The sequence below is a fragment of the Poecilia reticulata genome, chromosome 16 (assembly GCF_904066995.2).
Source record: "Poecilia reticulata chromosome 16, P_reticulata-male-v2, whole genome shotgun sequence".
Taxonomy (NCBI): Eukaryota; Metazoa; Chordata; class Actinopteri; order Cyprinodontiformes; family Poeciliidae; genus Poecilia; species Poecilia reticulata.
The window spans coordinates 12,939,700-12,959,717 of NC_088845.1; the positions used below are offsets into that span (position 1 = coordinate 12,939,700).

Below are 20,018 nucleotides of genomic sequence, written 5' to 3' on the forward strand. Positions count from 1 at the left end.
TCCTGCTGCGTGACAGACGAAGGCGAGAAGACAGAAGATGGCATAACCTTTTTGTTTATTCTTAGTATTCATTTAGGCATGAAATAAAGAAAAAATAGTGACCATTTGTCGATACAAAACATCCGTGTGAAGAATTGTGCAAAATGGAAGAACAGAGAGACCATGTGGGGACGCCACACCACAAACAGTCCATCACAGCAGCAGTGATCAGAGAGGACAGACACGACTGGCTTAGTGTAAGGAGGAGCTGTGGTGGCAACAGAGGTGGTTTCTCCTTTTGGGTTGTCAGAATGTTTCTGGAACCGGAACGATGTGATAACTCTGATCTAGTGAGATGAAGCCTTCGTTGGGTGCAAGAAAAGTAAAAAACAAAGGCTGGTCATGTCTTAACACAACAGCCCTGTGATTTAGAGACACTCCTCGAGTAAAAAGCCTAAAAATAAATAACATTTTTACTGCTGCAGCATAATCTTGTACTAGCTATTTATAGACAAGCATTTAGACAGGCAGCATGGAGGTGAATCAGAAGGTCCTTCCTGGTTGGTGATCTTTCTGCATCAGGTTTGCATGTTTAGCACGCTTTGGTTCTCTCTGGATATCATGAATGTTGGTTTGACTCTGAAATGGCTTTAGGTGTGGGACAGTGTGTGTCATTTTGGCGCCCTACGATGGACTTGTGAGGCATCCTGAACGAACCAGGCCCACAACTGGCAGGAGAGAAAGAAATCACGATGCCATCCACTTACAGGACAAAGTCTTACCAAGAATTTTTAATGTAGTTTCTACTGCAAATGTCTCAGTACCCTTGAAATAAGACAAAACTGATTTATAAGTAAGATGTCAGCAAGATGCAGGAGCTTATTTCAAGCCAATAATTCCTTAGTATTGATGAAAAAGTTCCAGTTCTAGTTATGCAATAAGATATTTTCTCCATATAACTTGACATGTGTGGCAGATTATTTCATTTATAGCTGATACTTTTGTCATCAATATTAAGGAATTGTTCACTTAAAACAAGCTACTCTATCTTACTGAAAAGCTACTTGTAAGTTAGTTGTGTCTTATTCCAAGTGAACTAAGATATTTGTATTAGAAAATAGACCAAAAAACTCTTTGTAAAATGTCGTGTTTTTGCAGAGTAAGCATGAACACAGCATCACAGAGCCTCCACTGTACTTCACAACAGGAAACAGATATTGTGTTTTGAACATCAGTCTTTTGTTTTCCACAAAACCCCAGTAATGTTAGTTTTCACAAGACTCAATCTGGATAAAGTTCACAGTTCCAGATAATGGCACAGGGTAGCAAACACCCCATGCTTTAATTTAATTTGATCAGAATAAATCTTATTATTTTCCTGCCATGCTTGCCACGTTTACAATGTCTGATGAATTTTATGGCAACTTGATGACACAAAAATGCCTCTAATCTTAAGTTCTGTCTTCAATGTGACCGGTACCGAGATAAACTTATCAGCTTTGTTTGTTAAATTTTATCCTTTTTTTTATTGTAGACATTGGCAACTTAAGGTACATAGCAATTTCTTTAAGACTTTTTCTAATTTGTAAAGACCATCACAAGCCTGCCTTTCTTGAATTGCATATCCTCTGATCCTTTCCATCAAGTGGTCAAGAAAAAGTAGGCCTACATAATATGTATAAAGGAAAACAGACAGTCATGGATCAATGGCTTAAACTATCTATATTCTTTGATCTACATAAACTTTTAAGTATGGATCAGTTTTGTTTGTGACCCTTGTTATTTTATTAAAACTTGCATTTTTTGTTTCTCTAACTAAATGTCAAGTTGGATTTTTCCAAATACTTAATGTGAGATTATGCTGCTGCAGTAGAATATTGCATTTATTAAAATGCTTTTTACACATCATCAATCATTGAAGATATTTTAATAATATTATTAATAACTATATTTTAGCCATCACTTATTGACTGAACAACCAACAGCAATTTTTCAAATGAATTTGCTGCTGTTGTTAATTCCTAAATAAACTCTCAGAGTCAAGCTAGTAAAATAAAGCATATTTAGCAATCTGCATGCTACACATCGTAAAATAAAGTTACATTTTCCTCTTTGCTTTCACTCACTCACTCACTCACAGAAGCTTGTTTTAGGTGAAGAAGCGGCGTTCAGGTGTGTAAAAACTGTCCTGTGAGAACATCCTGTTTGCCACCAGGAAGCGACTAAAGACAATCCAATAAACATCGTAGGCACTGAAACAAAAACAAAACGAGCTCAAATATCAATACTTTACTTTGTGTTTAGTTTTTTTTTTTTTTTTTTCTTTTTGTGGTTCTGAACACATCCACACTCTTGGCTTGAAACACAGTTTGAGCAGGCACATGGATACCAAACACACAGACAGTACATATTTCACTCTGTACAAACCGCCAGTGCATAGATTCAGCACACGCTTGATCATTTATACGTCCTAAACCAAACCGTAGGCACACAGACGCAACAGACGGGTCCCGGACACACAACAACTGCAACACTGATATATCACTTCGCACAGGTACGACTTTATGGATGATAAGAAGCTCAGAACATGTCTTGGGCATGCTGCGGTCGATGCGTAAAGTGACGTAGGCTAAGCATGTTTAATACAGTATAAGAGATATGTTTCACTGGTAACTGTGCTAAAAGGAGCTAATATCTGGGTTGTTACATTAGTTCAAGACATTAGTGAAGATTAGTACACATAGTATCTGTAAAAGCATTTATATATTAGATTTAAGGTTGGGGTGAAAATTTGAATTAGTTCAGGTTTTATTTGTTTAATGTGAGACAAGAAGTGCTTTATACATTAGGAACATTCAGCCACTGAAGGGTTAAACTGGCAAACATGCATTATTTACAGTGTGTGTTTTTTCATGTGTGTGTGTGTGTGTTTATATAAAGGTTATTGTCAGTATTGCCAAATGTGACAGTGGTTCCCACACAGATCCAGGCAAGTCCCATACAGTGATTTACATCACAAATTTTCATTCTGACTGTAGACGTTGGTTTGTACGACTCTGAGGCACATTTATACACGTACATAATTTCAATTTGTGTCGTCTTTGTATCAAATCTGACATCTTGTTTTATGGCTTTTTAAGAAATCATCATCATTTACGTCTAAGGATGAACTTTCAGGAAAAACTACAGAGGAAGGCCAGCTGAGTGATTTACTTTGAGTCATTTTGTGCTGCTTCCATGTTTCCAAAGTTTTTAGGTAATTCCAGGATATGAAACCTGCACCAGGGAAACACGAGGTAGAAAAATTAATTTCCTTAAATAAATAATTATGCACCTGTTTTTTATGGGGGGGAAACTTACAATGAAATTGTTTTGGTTGCATTAACCGCCGGACCCACTCAAACCAGTTTAAAAGAGACGGTGTGAAAGCACAAATAAAAACCTCACACCGAAGTCAAGTTAAAGATTACAGCTAATTAACATCCAACCTGCAGTAGATAACTCATTTGAATTCAGATTAGTTGGTGCCAAGACCAAAATGAACTTCTACTCCTTTAGAAAAAACACACTGGTTAATGTCATTACTTACCTAGAAATCTTTAAACCATTGTCACATTTTCACTGGTTATTTACTAAAATGATCATGTTTATATACATGGTAAAGTTTGGAGGCGGTGCACCACCAATAATCTTCCTCCGTGAAACGTGGACTCAGAATGAAACTTGTAAAGCGATTCTGGTCAGAGAAACTGTCTATTATAAAAGTAAGAAAGAGTAAAAATCAACAACATAGCACTAATACAAACCGATGCAGTACTTTTGCACTACGCAACACTTTATATGTGAGTTGCTCTGAGCTTGAACACTTTGGAGGTTGCTCTCTCAGTGCGTTTCACATTTGAAGGCTTGTGGTGGACCACAGAGCTCCATTTCCCAGATCAATAACAATTAGCTTCTGTTTAAATAACCATTTAATGCAATTGAAACTGGTTTAAACGTTTCTACACTTATTTGTTTTGGGACAGTAGAGGTTCAGTTTAATCTTGGCCCCTCTCGGACTAGCTGTTAATTTAAAATAATCTGTATTTAGGTGAAATAAAGACACCAAAGGACACTGAAGGTAAATGTTAACTCCTTCAGTTTTTCAAAAATCAGACCTCTCAAAACAGAGAGAGATTTTTGCTCTTTGTCACTGCCACCAAAACACATTAACATGTGCTGGGTCCGATTTGTCCTGTAAGAGGAATCCACTGGGATCTTCTACTTGTTGTGATGGTAACTACTATTAACAAACATATTCAATCCCATTTTCAACCAGCTAACACAATCGCATAAAGATTGCATGTGTGGGTTAATAAGATACAAACCTTTACTCCTGCAGAGTTGAGTAAGTTTTACATGTCTGGCAACCACATTGTACAGTGAACTTGACGTTGCCGATGGTCCAGCCAGAATTTCAGCTTTCCGTTGTATTTGATTCTATACAACTCAATTAGACTCTGTCTTCTGAATCATAATACAAAAGACTTTCTTTAATCTATGACTGTAACTATTTATTTTCAAACAATTGTACTTGTTCGTTTTCATAGTAATGACAAAACTATGCAGATCTCTCTGGTTAAAAGTGTAGGTGACATTGTTCTGATTGTTTTGTATTCGGCTTCTCATAAATTCAGACTTTCAAGTTTTAGTTGAATGTACTATCGAAGGAAAGATCTGGTTAAATGGCTTTAAAGTAAAAGAAAACAGACAAAAGAGGAAAATTAGCAAGGAAAAACAAATAAACATTTTCCTAGAGGAATCGCGTTCCACGTGTTTGGGATTTATGTCAGAATTTCCTCCTTGGAAAATCAAAACGAAGCAGAAACAGGAAGGAAGTGAAGGAAGTTTGGACAGTGAATTGTAATATGGCTGTAACTTAAACAAAGTCATTTATAAAACCACATAAGGGTTTGACCAAAACTACATCACCAGGACTTAGGGATTTTCTGCTAAAACACATTTCAACCATCTAAGGCGTTTTTTTGAATCCCTGCATAAAGTCCTATTAGTAGTGGTTAAGAAAAGGAATATATTATTTTATAATATTTGTGCTAAGTTTTTCTATTTGGTTAAATTTATGAAAATCTTGTTATTATGGACGCTTCAGTATCAATAATGTCAGCATTTAATGCGTCCATGCTTAGGCTGAAAAAGTTTCGTTTAGTGAGTTTTATCCACATGCTGTTAGAGGATCAGTCGTCTCAATGGAAACCAGCGGTTAGTTCAAGGTTAATACGAAATTTTTGCTACACTGATATGATAAAATGCCGTAAACCCTTTTTTTTTTTTTTTTTTTGTGGATATCCTATAAAACACTTCATGTGGAGTTAATATTTTAGTTGTAAACTCTGCAAATGTTTTAATTTGCAGTTTGGCAGTTTTTCCTGTAAAATCAATAGAAAATGAGGCGGCAAAACTGAAACGGTTAAAGATTAAAAGCCACTTTAGTTACTTAAACTGTGTGTCAGTCAGAAAGTCTCCCAGGTTAGAGTATCACTGTGGGTTTAGTGTCGCCATCGCCCCAGCTTGCTGTGGTTTCCTCACCATTTTGGTAGGGGGTGTTTGATTGTCTGCGGTGGTGGTAGACGGGGATCTGTGGGGGTTCCTCATGTTTTCGGAGCAGCGGTTTTCAGGTCGTAGTCGGACCCTCGGCTGCGGCGCCGTCTTTGCTGCCCTCTGGCACGACGCTGCTGGACTTCAGCTCCACTTCGTGGGTTTTAGTGGAAACCTCCTTTGGAGTTGGGTCTTTGATGATTTCTGCATGATCCGGACTTACTTTGGAATTGGGTCCCGGCTCTGGTGTGCCATTGGTGATGGGTTCTGCTGGGCTCGGTTTGGTGGGCTCAGGAGTTGAAGCTGCTGGACTCTTAGCGTCGGGTGTTGGAGTGGTGGCTGCAGGCGCAGAAATCTTCGGTTCTGGACTTGGAGTGGGTGCAGGCTTTGGATCAGCTGGACTTAGACTAATCTTGGGTTCTGGACTTGGACTAGCAGCAGGTTTTGGATCAGCTGGACTCAGTCCAGTCTTGGGTTCTGGACTTGGACTGGGTGCAGGTTTTGTTTCAGCTGGACTCAAACCAGACTTCGTGCTCGGGGTTGGGCTAAGTTTAGCATCTACTGGTTTGGGTGTGTCCAGCTTTGCTTCGACGGGCGGGTCCGGGGCTTTTTTCGTCTCAGGGACGGGGCTTGCTTTAGGTTCTGGTACCGGTGGAGCAGCTGGCTTAGACTTAGCAGCAGAAGGAGGGCTTGGTTTGATTTCAGGAGCAACAGAGATGCTTACAGCCTCAGAATCGGGGATTTGATCGGGGACATCGGTGTCAGTATCGAGCGGGAGAGCGGTGTTGAAGCCAACGCCGGAGTCACTGGTCTCCAGATTACCAACGCCAACCTCTTTAGAAGAAACCTCCAGACCCTGCATTCACACAGACAACCAGCGAACATTATTAGCTGCTCAAGTTGCAGAGTGCAGGTGAGACGTTTACGTACACTGATCATGGGTTTGAGTATCACACTAACTTAAGGCTTTCAAAGACACATTTAAACCAACTTCATTGAAAAACCAGAATTGGTTTCTCCAAACTACAGAGGCTCAAACTGATACAGGCTTTTATCCTCAAATTAGTGAGAGTATAATTTAGACCCTGTATGTGTTAGAGAAACTCCACAGTAAATTAAATCTCCAAACACCCTTTCCTATTGAAAACCCGTATCGTCACTTCACCCTGTAAGCAGAACCATTAAAATTAACCTTTGAAAGACTTAAATTAGCATCATATTCATGTCCACGACAAACTGGAGTCGAGTCCATCTGTTGCAGACAGAGCAGGAAAGGAAAGAAGGAAGGAGTAAGCTGAAATTGCAAAGAGAAGAGCTGGAAGAGCTCAGCTACAATGTGCCGGGCATGGGCTGGCTGCAGGCTTTGGATTGAGGTTGAAACATATTTAACTCAACAAAAGGCCGCGGCAAACAGAAACAGTTTCAGCCTTAACTTAGGAGAACTGAAGGTTAGGGCAGGCCTCGGGTTTTCTGGGAGTTTGTTGTGGTGCAGAAAATCTGCATGTTTACTTTAACCTTTTCAGGAAAATAAGATAACTCCCAGAAGACCCAAGAAGTCAGAACAGTTCATAAAACGTGAACGGATCAGAGACACATTTTGGCCCTAAATCATTCAACGCTTTTCTTCTTTGTTGCACAGGAAGCCACTGCAAGGAATCTGAGACCTGGACTGATGTGATCCACTTCCTTGATCTTAGTCAGGACTCTAGCAGTAGCGTTCTGAATAAGCTGCAACTGTCTAAACGGCAGAAAACAGCATAAAAAATATTCAGTCATTATTAAAACTTCTCTGTCTTAGCTCAAAGAACGGGGTGTGGTGTCTCCTTACCTTGATGTCCACCTCAGTGCTTTGAGATTTCTCTGTGTTGTCCGCTTGGGAATGCTTGGACTCCTCGCTGAGTTTAGTGATGTTCTTGACCACCTGTAACGATGCAGCACAAACACATGAAGGTTAGTAATTGCATTGGAGACACCTTCGTTGTCACATGTGATTGTGAATATACCAGACCTGTCTAAAGGCCTCGCCCTCGTCTTCTTTGCCAGCGTTCTGAGCCAGTTTCTCCAGTGCAGCGGCCCTCTTGGCCCTCTTCTTCACTTTGATCAGGCAGGACAGAAGGCAAACCAGCAGAAGGAAAGCCAGCAGGCCCAGCAGGGCAATGATGGCCACATAAAGGGACTCCATTTTGTAGGCTGTGGGGAGGCAGAGAGAAGTAGCATATTGAGTTATAGCAACTAAAGATAAATTCCTCCTTATCAAGAGAGAAGAAAAAAAAAACACACAACCCCATTTCTGTAAGATGTGTGTTGAAAGTACAGAGCGTAACATTTCTTTAGGAGGCAAAAACTGTCATGTTCAAACCTGCTTAGGTTATACAGTAGACCAATACCTAGCTTAACAATTCTGAAAAAGAGAAATAATTGAAAAGGCAGTTTAGCAACAAATTTACTTATTCTTAATAAAAAGAAGAAAAATCTTTAAAATCTTTAAAGATTTTAAAGATTGTGCTGGTAAAGTTTTTAAATACTTTACATTTAAACAAAGGGGCATCAAAAACGTATGTCTTCTGAAAAATGAGTGTAACGTATGGAGAGCCATGCGATGGAAACGGCTCTCCAGGCACCCAGCTTGAATTATGTAGCATCACAGTCTGTCTGTCATGTGAGCGCTGATGGTATCAGCCAGGCTGCTGACCAACGCTGGGAAAATGACACCAGTCTTCAAATCACTTTACTGGCTATTACTGGTCATCCTGGATGGTCTAGATCAGGATGTTAAACTCATTTTCATTTTAGGCAAATTAAAATCATGAATGCTCTTAAAGGGCCGGTTGTGTCAGAATGCATTGATAAAAACCTGTTCACAAACTGTTAGCATATCAATGAATTCTTCAAATTAACAGCTTTTCAGTCCCTCCAGGATTTTGTGATACTCTTTGTGATATTTTTTTTTTTTTGTTGCAAAAAATCATAAATCACAGTGTTTGTGGTACTATTTTGGAAATATTTACGATATTTGCTCTTATTTATGACGGTGGACAATAATATGACATCAGCTAAGACTGTTTAGTACAAGTAAGAAACTTTTTGAGAAATTTTGAAAAAATTCTGCAATAAACTCACAATTATGTATTTATGTGTGAATTTCCACGATAATTCTCAAGAAACTGGAGGGACTGATTGATATAATTTGTCAGTAAACAGATAAAAACTGCATTGATTTTATTGATAACTTAATGTTTAAGCACATTTGGTGTTTAGTCTAGAATCCAGAGGGCCACATAAAAAGCTATGGCGGGCCGGATTTGGCCCACGCGCCTTAAGTTTGACACGTGTGGTCTAGTGGATCACATCAGCCCAGGTCTCAGATTCCTTGCAGTGGGATCAACATTTCAGAGTTGTCAATTACGACTCATCAGAAATCTCTTCAGTCTTTTCTGTGTAGGTCAAATGTTTTTTAATCACTTTGTATAATTTATTAAGTTTTAAACCAAAAGTCATGACTTGTGGCACCAATCTATTCTCTATTCCCGGCTTACGTTTCAGTCCCAGATGGACGGTGGACACGGTGAATCCCTGCAGGTCTGTGATCTTAAAGAGTCCAGGATCTGAGCTCTTGATCTGATTTAGAAAGACCATCGAACCCTCCACAGAGAGGCGGTCCTTGAAACCAAGATCTGCTTGAGCCTGGAACGAAACAAGGCGTTTAATTAGAAAACATGAATAAGATGAGCCGACATCTTAGTGCATGTAATGGGATTAATAAATGTCCTACTGAAAAAAGAATGAAGAAACAGGTGATAAAAGTAGACAGAGATATTGTTTTGGGGTATTTAATATATAAGCTATTGTCATAGCTAACTCACCATATGGAGAAGTAATAAAACAAGATAAATAAATACTTTAAACTCTAATCCAATTACATTGCTTTATTATTTTGTCCCATTTTCTATTAGAGAATTCATTACTGTTTTCTGCTGTTTAGAAATCTAAGAAACAAGAAATGACTCAAGAGATTTCCACGTTTATTTCTCTAGTCAGTGAAATGAGCAACGATGGGCAACATTTTAACATTTATAGTTTGACCAAACAAGCTGAAACAAAATCAGTATAGAGATTTTATTGTCACGTTCCACAGGTGTTTGTGTTTAGATCATTTACTTGGTCATTTATGTTTGACATCTTGTCATATTTGTACTACATTTGTTAATATTGGTAAGTTGTTGCCACATTAGTTAATTTCTTGAAGTCTCTTTGTGTCCCTGCAGCTGCTGCGCATCTCCTCTTATTATGTCATCCAACCAAAAAGAACCTAGAATGGGTTGTTTTTTGCAACCCAACACAGCGGTTCTAATATCTTGCAATAACTTTGGAGAAAATAAGACTGTTTATAGTTACACTTGTGAACTCTCCCTTATCCATCAGCAGGACGGCTGAGGACTCCGAGTCTCGGGTGTAGTGGAGTTGGATCAGGGAGCTGTTCAGAATCAGGTTGATCTTCAGCCTCTCATCAAGAGGAAGGTTCACAAAGTTTGTGTGCTCTGCAAGAGACAATAGAGAAGGGAGGAAATCTGATAACTTCACAGTCTCTCTGTTTACAGACTGCAAGTGCATTAGCCTACCATTAAGATTTGAGTCTTTAAAAAGCCATTAAAGCATGCAGGGGGAGCATGAAACTGGAGCAACAACAACATCCTGAATGAAGACAGAATGCATGGGCAAAGATAAATATTCAGCCTTCATCTGCTGTCCTCACCTTTGACATTCAGGCACACTTTCTGTTTGATAACCCCCTTGTTGTCCCTGACGGTGTAGCTGCCCTCGTCGGCGCCTGTAACCGCGCTGACGGTGATGGATCGCTCGCCAACGGTGATGCGATCTCGGTAATGCTCGGTGGAGACCCCAGTGGCCGTCAGCACCACCATCGCCGGTCTGCAGGGCGAAAGTCGAAGACGGTGAACCTTCCTCAACCTTTTTCTCGATGCGTCTCAGACTTGTCTCAGCGCATGTGCGTCAAGGCTGAAAAATGTCAGTTCTGACTCTTGGGTTCAGAAAGTCAGTGCGATTGTGCCGACTCTACCTGGATGTCAGGTTGGCCTCCACTGAACTGGGTTTGTACTCCAGAGTGATGGGGGGGTTCACATTCAGCACTGGAATATGGAAGTTCCCGCCATATTTGCTGATTTGCTCGAGGGTGCAGTCTGGAAGGCAAAACAAGGGGATGAGCATTTTATCTACGAGTGAACGGGAGCAGCAAATTTAAATAGAGTTGACAGGAAAGTGCCTGACAATTTCACAAAGGCCAATGAGGCTGGATTATTTGTTTGAGCTGAAATAAGAAATGACAGGAAAACGGTACTGTGAAGGGAAGAGGAAGGAAAAACAGCTTGGCAGATGTAGAAAAAAAGGGACTAAATGCACAAAAGGAAAGGAGCAGTGACCCGAAAATATCAGGGTATAATGAGAATGATAGGGTACGAACAAAACTAAACAGAAGGAAAGACAGAAGAGACAAGATAAGGACAGGAAAACAGAGGGGACGGACGGAAATAGGGACGGGTAAAGAGCTGGATAATTGTTGCCTGACATCTCCAGCTTTGCTCTTACTGTCAAAAACCAAATGCACCTCTTCATTAGCTCACATTACACCCTTCATGTGGCTCTGCACTCAGTTACAACAGTCGCTTTCATCCACACTCTGAGTTTAAATTGTGATTCAGTCTCTTGTGTTTGCGCTGGATTTATCTGACTGGGAAAAGAAGTGATTGACGTGACAACACAGTGACTCTGACGCTGGCCTGGGGCCTAAAGTAGAAAACCATTCAGTGCCCTCCACTTTAATTATAACCTCTGGTTAAGATTTGAATAAATTAAATAAATTGAACCTTTTGTGGCAGTAGTGTAATCACACACTGCATAAAAGGTGCACATTTTTATTTAAGTAAACCCATTTTAGAGAGGAAAAAAATCCACATTAAAGCTTGGGTATGTAACTTTAATATAAAAAAAAATTGTGTTATACATGCTAAAACTATTTTAGTAACTACAAAAATAAACCGCTGGGTCAGAAACAACCAATCAGAGCCAGGAGGAGGGTCTTAGTGCTGTCAATTATTCTCATGTACACGCTGCTCAGACCCTCCCCCTTGTTCTTTACAGCTGGTTCATCACAACAGAGCCAGAAATTAATGTTTAGACTAGTTAGCATGACAGAAGATGGCGGATAAATGGTGTTCTTGTGTCTGTAAGTTTGTTTCCCACCATTAACACATTAAGCAACGTGTACACGAGCATGACTGACAGCGCTAACACCTTACTCTTGGCTCTGATTGGCTGCTTTTTACTGGGAGTGACGTATTTCCTCAGACAGCAAAGCAGCACTGCGAGAAAGCAAAGGAGCCAGATTTTTTCCTAGATTATCTGTCTCATATTATACGATCACATCATGGTGACAGTTTTAACAAATATTATAAAAGTTGCAAAGAATTACTGATTTATTCATTTTATGTGCAATGGCTCAGGAGGTGAACGTTTATCATGTAACCAGTGAGTTGCTGGTTTGAAATCTCACTCTGTCCATCTCTCCCAAAAGCCCAAAATCTCAAATTTTATATGAGTAAGGTATAAAAGAAGAACTTCTTGGCGATGGCAGAGCTGCAGTGGGCCTTTCAAAGTGTGGGGCGTGGGCCACCAGGGGGCACCAGAGCTCTTTAGAGGGACGCAACAAGAGGAAAAATATAAAGTAACAGACATTTAGCCAACTTCACAGCCATTCATCCAGCCACCAGCTGTGTTTCTGTCATTGTTATAATTTTGTCTGTAGGTAATTATATGTCCTTTTATTAATTTATTTGTTTATTTGCATTTTTGCAACGTAAATCAAATTTATTGTTTTGCCTGTTCATTCACCACAAACTCTTAGAGCCAATCGAATTCCTCCTCGAGTATAAGAAGAGCAGAAAGTTTACAGAAATACAAGCAACAATGTGGTTGGGAGTGGAGGGGGAGGCTAGCTCTCCACACACTTTGAAAACCTCTAAACTTTCTTTATTGTGTCAAAAATATAATTTACTTGTTGGTTCGTTAGCACAGTATATTGAACAGGCACATAAGTATAATTTTAATTTCAAATTTCTGATAATTACTGATTTGGTAAGTAATATATTTCAGCTTATATTTCATTAAATTGAGATAAAGAGTAGGTGTTCACTTCTTTCTACTCCTTTTCAAACAATAAAGTCGAGGTAAACAAAATCCTTTTTCTCTGTCTTACTGATTGCTTGTGTTGTTTGGAACCTGTTTGAAATAAATCAATCAAATCAAAGTGTGCTTCATGTTTCCAGTTTTCAGCAGATAAAGTTCACCCCTTCCAGCGCATCCTGAAAGTTCCCGATGTGTCGTGTTGCTCCGTACCTCGGACTATTAGTGAAATTTTCTTGATGACACTCGGGTCCTTTGAGTCCTTCAGGATGTACAGCCCCTCGTCCCCTTCACCCACTCCCTCTATGTTGATGTAGTTGGAGTCCAGGGTGGGTTTAACCCGAGTGCTGATTACTTTGCCGCCCCTCATCAGCACCGAGGTCTTCCGAGGGTCGGAACGGTTCTTGAATGTGACCTCCATGTCTTGTGACGGCAGCCGGATGTGGAAATCCTCTCCTTGGAATAGAGTTGCGGATTCCTCTGTTTCTGCATCGGAAAAAAAGAGAAAGTAAGTACAGTAAACATTTCCACTCAGAGGGAGAGGAGACCTCTTAAGTGATGCATCAGAATCATGCGATGTGGTGATAATAGGCACTTTTACCTTTTAGAGGGGCAGAGATAGCTGCAAGATCAAACAAAACAGCATAAAAAACTATTTGAAAACATTTGATCTCTTTTCAATCAGTCATTTCCTTTTCTAGCATAACAAACTAATTAATATTATTAGATATCACTTCCTTAAATAGACCGTCTCACACTCGCCAGTATAACATTAAATTTAAAATCAAAACATAAAATGAAGCTGTACAGTAAAAATTGTTTGAAATGTTTGTTAATGCATCAGAAACTTTGATTTTTACTCCACATACCTGCAGAGATAAGGAAACTGAGCATGATCACTGTGACTGGCGTCATTTTGGAAGATTCCCTCGTATCTGAAAAGGAACAAAATATACACAGATGTTTACAGTTTTAATACAAAAAGACTTGTTTTTAATTGTGCTCTTTGTAGATATGTATAAAACTAATTAAAACATATTTTTTTATTTTACTGCAGTGACTTAATCACACACACACACACACACCTCAAAATCTAGAAAATATAAAGTGTCCACATTCCTGATGAAATAGTTTTTATGGTGTAGAAAAATGAGGCCAACATAAATCTCTTTAAATCCTGTTCCACCTTTAATTTGGAAAATGTAATCTGACAAACAAGCAAATCTGTTAGAGCTGCAATAAGACAGTAGCATGAGTGTGACAAACTAACGTTTTGTAAAAACATTGTATAATTCAAATTCACATTCCACTAATTCAGTGCTTTTTCATAGCATCCCACATCTTATCTTTAATATTTGGTCAAACTTCTCAGATTGCGACACTGCTGCACCATTCCAAAAAAGCAGGGCCTTCCGATATTAAAGTAAAACAATGAGAGTTTTTTTTTTGTTTCAGTCAGGTAAGGAACAATACAAATAACAAAAAAAAAACTTTTTGTGTAATTATAACAAAAGAAATACAACCAGGTCACACTGTTAAGAAATAAAATCCCTCTTCATCCTCAGCTTTCTAGTAAAAATGACTAGAATTTACAACTTTTCATGAACAAATGTAACCTTGGATCATGAAAGTCTGTTATTTTTGTACCAAACTTGCACTTTGAATTAATGACCAAAAGTTTGAGTTTGTTTTTGTCAGACCACAAAACATATAAACTAGCCATGTACATAAACCAGATTTAAACATCTTATTGTTCATTAGAAGCAAAACTGTATAATTATACAGAATTATACAGTTTTGTATATATGATATGGTGTCTTTTTTTTGTTCTCTTGTCCTGACTGATACCTTTGTACAACATGATTATGCTGATGCTTTGCAATCAGTAAATTATAGCATTTACTAAAGAAAGCAAATCAGCAAATAATAGAAAACTTTATTCAAAATTCAAAAGGTTCTATATAAATATTGAGAAGTCTGTGATGGGTGTCAGATGCTCCCAAACACACATCGGGATAAACCAGCCTATATTCAACATTTATCGATTATTCTTAAAAGCTGCAGGCATGCCATAAAACCAGACAATTTAATTTAGTTGACGTCTTCCATTTCTCATTAGGACAGCGGTCAAATATCCTGACAGAATTACACCAGAATTCTGTTTTGGATCCAAACACTCCAAAACTTGTTTGGATTTTTTCTTAATCCCCAGTAAATTCAAACTTTTGCTGGGAAGTTTTATTTTTAAAATTTGTGTGTATAAACATTTCACCCTTGAGAAGAAATAATTGCAATAATTATTGCAATTATTTCAGTGTTAATTAAAAGAAATAATTAACACTGAAAATGTGTGTGAACTTCTGCCTGACACTGTAAATACAAAATGTATTCCACCAAATATTGATCTCTGGATTCTTCCTGAGTTAAAACATTAGTATTGTTGTCTCTAAATTAATATGAACTTGTTTTCTTTGCATTAAAGCTCTGCATCTTTTGGTTATTTTGACCATTTCTCTTTTTTTGCAAATAAATGCTAAATATTTGTTGGGAATTTCAGAGACATGTTGTCAGTAGCCCATAGATTAAAAGAACAATGTTCATTTTACTCAAACATAAACCTATAAAAAGTAAAATCAGAGAAACTGATAAGTTTAAGTTGCATCTTAACTTTTTCCAGATATGTGTGGTTCTGATTTCACAAGTTCAGGAGAGGAAAGAAAAAGCTGCAGTGATGAAAGACGAACGGTGCAGCATGAAAACAGCTGACAAAAAGAGTTGTTTACTGCAACAAGAATGGAAAAGAGAAATTTAAACCTTCTTTCTGTATGTCTTTGCTTCTCTCTTTGCTTCATTCCTTCCCTTCTTTCTATAATCCAACCTTTCTTTCCTTCTTTTTCATGCCATCTGATCTGTCTGCAGAGATTCTTGCAGCCTCTGCAAATTAAGCATATCTGACACTGTCTCCGGGTTACAGTTGGTCAACAGGGATAAGATCTCTCTGTATTGCCGATTCAGTTGAGAAAGCTGTTTGATTTCACAGCAAACCCTCCATTTAGTTAAGAATCTGCTGTGCTTTTGGCAAAGAAACAGTTTAAAGACCTTCCCAAAAGTCTCTCATGTCTTAAAAAGGTCATTACTTGGAGAAGGATGCGCATTTTCATGAGGGCCATCTGGCATTGTCATATACTGATGATTGCTCGGCCTAATTAAAACATAATAGTTCATAAATCTTGAGGCATGAAGTAATAGAGAGCAGAATAATGACTCGGCTGAATTTAAGTCAGGAAATGTGTAGAAGCAAAAAGGGTAGCGGGAAGTTTGTTTTCCTCAGAAGAATTACGCTGGAACACCGAAGGAGGAATTATGATGATGTTGCAGATATATCTGGGGGGGAAACATGATGAAGGTTTGTAGAGAAAAAGGTTTTGCTGCAGTTTTCTCTTACAGCCCAGGAGAGGACTGGGAGGGACACCTGCAGTGCTTGCAGTCTCACTTTGCAGCGGCCATTAAACATGCGGCAAAGATTAAAGTGTCTCTTTGCAACACGAAAGACACCATAAGACCTGCCAGTCTGTCTGGAGATAATTCAAATGTTACCTCCAGAACTAGGACATGTAATATTAGCAGGTTTCCAGAGAACAGCAGCTCTTCGTTGCTCGCTGTTATTTAATGAATGCATTTTGCACTGTGTCATAATCTGACAACCAGAAATGCTGTTTCTAACGTCACGAAAGCCTCTTCACTCCGGGCAGGGAGCCTAACAGCCCACTCACTCTATTGTATCTGAAACCAAATGTGTTTCACCAAGCATTGTTTCCTGCCAGACAAACCATTAATACATTTACAATTGATGAGATCAGTCCCAATCTGGCTTTTTAACTTAATACTGAGGGTTTGAAACGTCCTGTGTAGGTGCACAATCATGCTCTGATTGCAGCAACAAAACAAATGACTGCTTGCTGCTCCTGACAGAAATGAACATTTAATTAAAGCAGTAATGTGAGGTGCAGGATTGGTTGGCTGTGGTGCAAAAGGGAAGGGAAGCGTGTCCATCTGTTTGTCACAGCAGTTGGCCTCGTTGGCAATCTGTTTCAAAGCAAGATCCTGAAGCAAAATGTGAAAAAAAAAAAAAACTGTAATATTTTTTTCTGTCTCTGGGAAGCTTTGAAGCAAGAAGTAAAAGAGTCCTAACCGAGCACAAACATATCGACACAGAAGTACAGGTGATGTGGTGGCTATCAATATGGGCCATATGACTAGAAGGCATAACCAAGAAATTGACACACAAAAAAGCAATTGCACTAATTTGTATCTACATTTTATAGGTTTATAATGTCATTTTTTGCTTCTAAAACTAAATACATGCATATATGTTCCTGTATTATGGCTAACTGCCTTGGGTAGAGTGTCCTGCCGGATGATGCAAGTCCTTGTCAAAATAAAAACAAACAAAATGTTGACTAAGGCTCAGTTTGTCAATTCAAACCCTCAGTACAGAACTGCAGATTACAATTTCATTTCTGTAAGCAAATCATCGTTTGACCCTTTACTTATTACTTTATTTTTCATTACAGTTAAGTATTTCATGAGTTATGAAGATAAACAGTCATAAAAACTTTCATTAAACCTGATATGCAATTTAATTTAAGTGTATATCTTTCTAGGAAGATCTGTTTCTGTTGCTAATCGTTTGATGAAGTTAATTTGTATGAAACATGGCAGATTATGATCCCTGATTAAGCCAAATTATCGGGAAATGAGCAGCTGTCAGTATTTGCCTTTGTCTTGTGTAAAAGGTTCAGACTGTTATTATGAGCCCAGGATTTTAAGCCTGACTTGTAACTATATCTGAGGCTCTTATTTTGAAGTTACAAAGGAAGTTGTTCCTGAAGTTATCTTAACAGAGGCTACTGCTCGTTGGGCTAACCCATCAAAGTTGCTACAACAGCTTTAAAGAAGTCTCCTCACCTTTTAATCAGGCAAAAATGTGTACATTTTATATTCAAGGCTAAAAAAAACTTAATTGTGAGGCAGACAAGCGAGAGACAAATGATTTTTAAACACAGTGACAATGCGTTAACGGCTAAAGTTAGCATCTGATTCGCAGCTTCTTGTCAGAGCTAATCTTAAAAGGTGAATAATTAGAAATACTTTTTTCTATATGTGAAAACAATACACAGGATGTTTTTGTACTTTAATTACATTAGCAGCATCTATTGAGGGAAGCATAAAAACCCCAATATATGGACAAATGCGGATTTTAATATTCTGCATTGATTCTTTATACAAGTGAAAACAAGCAGATGTTCTCTCCTCATTAATTAGGTGTCTAATTATGATTTAGATAATAAATATGATTTGCTATAATATCTATATCTATTCATCTATCCATCTATAGATATAAGACACATCTGCAGACACAGCACTCGGAAACCTATTAAGTTTATTTGGGATAAATAAAGTATATTTGAATTGAATATGAATTTTGAATTTGCTATCATTTATACTCTGTTTAAATAATTACATTTTTATTGTTTCCTCCAACAGCCTCTATTTTCTTTTGCATATCTGGGTGTAAGTTTTCCATCCTCTTTCTCTTTCATAAATCTCCTCCTCTCAATATGGCCGCCTTCTCTTTATAAATATCCCAATTTTCTTAAGTTTCTCCCTGATTCTCCATCTCTTTCTTTATCAAGTCTCTTTAATCCACTCCTCCTCCTCATCATCATCACCATCTTCTACAATCCAAGCCAGTGAATCCCACTCAGAAATCAAGGCCTGTTCCTGTGTTTTCCTCTCGCTGCTCGCTGAACGGGGACAGACATGTCTTTGTCGCCCCCCCGGCCTTCAGTGACTGCAGATGTGTGGGAGCCTACAAAGCAAACCCTGTGCCTTCATCATCATCATCATCATCATCTTCTTCGTTTTCACTTTGATGCTTTTGTAAAAGAGTTGGAGGACATGAGGTCAAGTGCAACTATGATGTGCAGGGCTACTCTAAGTCAGCTCGGATGCACGCAGGCACAAACTGTGCTCATTTATAAGTTATGAGGAACCCAAAAAAAGGAATAAAGGCTTCATTATATAAGGAGAAAAAGATTAATGTGTGCAGCAAACTCAAGATTTTCAGAAACTACTCCTCTCACATAGGGCAGAAAAAACATGAAATAACCATACTGTCAGGACAAATTTCTAATTTCCAACATTTATCTCTCAGAAGCCTGTAGCTGCTGATAACCTATTTCCTTCAGCTGCAGTGAACTAAAGGATCAGACATGTTTCCACCATATTGCTTGCACCTGTCAGCTCCATTAAAATCAGAGGACATGAGGGAGGGGATGGGTCCGAGATACATGCAGGAAGACTAAACAGAAAAACAGAATATCTTTATATGTGTAAGCCTAAAGTAAGACTGCATACAACAAATTCACGTTATAAGAAATTGTTTTGAGAAATGAAAGTGTCATTAAGCAGAATGAGAAAGCTCCGGGCCAGAACCTACAAGATTTATCTCAGAAAAATGACATTATGCGACACCAGAGAGAAAATTAGTAATACAAATATAATCTAAATGAGTATATATTTGAATTTTTAAAATATATTTAAATACATATTTGGCATAAGGATAGATTTAAAAATATATATATATATAAAGTCATTTCTGCATCCATATGCATATTTGCAGATATATTTTTAGCTCTTAAACTATAATTAGGTCTCTCCTGCAGCCGGTTCCCTACCTGGATGGTTTAAAAAGAGCTGAAGATCATTTCACACCTTTCTTCTCCGCTGATAAACCTGCACGGCAGCTCAAAGTGTGGATCGGTCACATCCGAGTCGGGACAGCTCATCCAACAGAAAAAAAAAAACCTGCAAAATTTAACCCGTCCCGCTCCAGACACATTTGCAGGACCCACACACACTCCTCGGCTCATGCAGGGAGGATAAAAAAGCCATAACCCGCCTACCTCGTTCTTCCGCCGGCCGGTCAGGGTGATGCTGATGTAAGGACGCCTTTCAGAGGTGAGTCTCTGCAGGAATGCTTGCCTGCTCTCCCTCCCTTCCTGCCTCCTCTGAGGAGCTGCACTTCACGACTCGGGCACCAACATTTGGAAGATGATCAGAATATGTCGGGCTCCTCTCTCGGAACCACTCGACTCGAGTTCGGGAAACACCGGGGCCACGGCGTCCAGAACTGCATCACGACCCGCGGGATGTTAAAATAAGTGACGGTTTGGCGACATTTA

At 38.7% G+C, this 20,018-nt stretch overlaps 1 protein-coding gene across 2 annotated transcripts; it reads right to left on the bottom strand.

The window, feature by feature from the left end:
* Nucleotides 1-36: 36 nt before the first annotated feature.
* LOC103477959 (uncharacterized) lies at nucleotides 37-19,944 on the bottom strand. Of its 2 annotated transcripts, none has more exons than XM_008431345.3 (11): nucleotides 19,740-19,944; nucleotides 13,641-13,706; nucleotides 13,373-13,393; nucleotides 12,985-13,257; nucleotides 10,652-10,772; nucleotides 10,328-10,503; nucleotides 9,970-10,112; nucleotides 9,111-9,258; nucleotides 7,583-7,764; nucleotides 7,403-7,495; nucleotides 37-6,430 (listed from the first exon to the last, which is right to left on the bottom strand). In XM_008431345.3, exons 2-11 carry the CDS (start codon nucleotides 13,684-13,686, stop codon nucleotides 5,651-5,653), a joined length of 1,983 nt encoding a protein of 660 aa, XP_008429567.1. In that variant the 5' UTR covers nucleotides 13,687-13,706; nucleotides 19,740-19,944; the 3' UTR covers nucleotides 37-5,650. The 2 variants fall into 2 exon arrangements, with proteins under 2 accessions (XP_008429567.1, XP_008429566.1); XM_008431344.3 differs by lacking the exon at nucleotides 19,740-19,944 and adding an exon at nucleotides 19,512-19,693.
* Nucleotides 19,945-20,018: the final 74 nt, after the last annotated feature.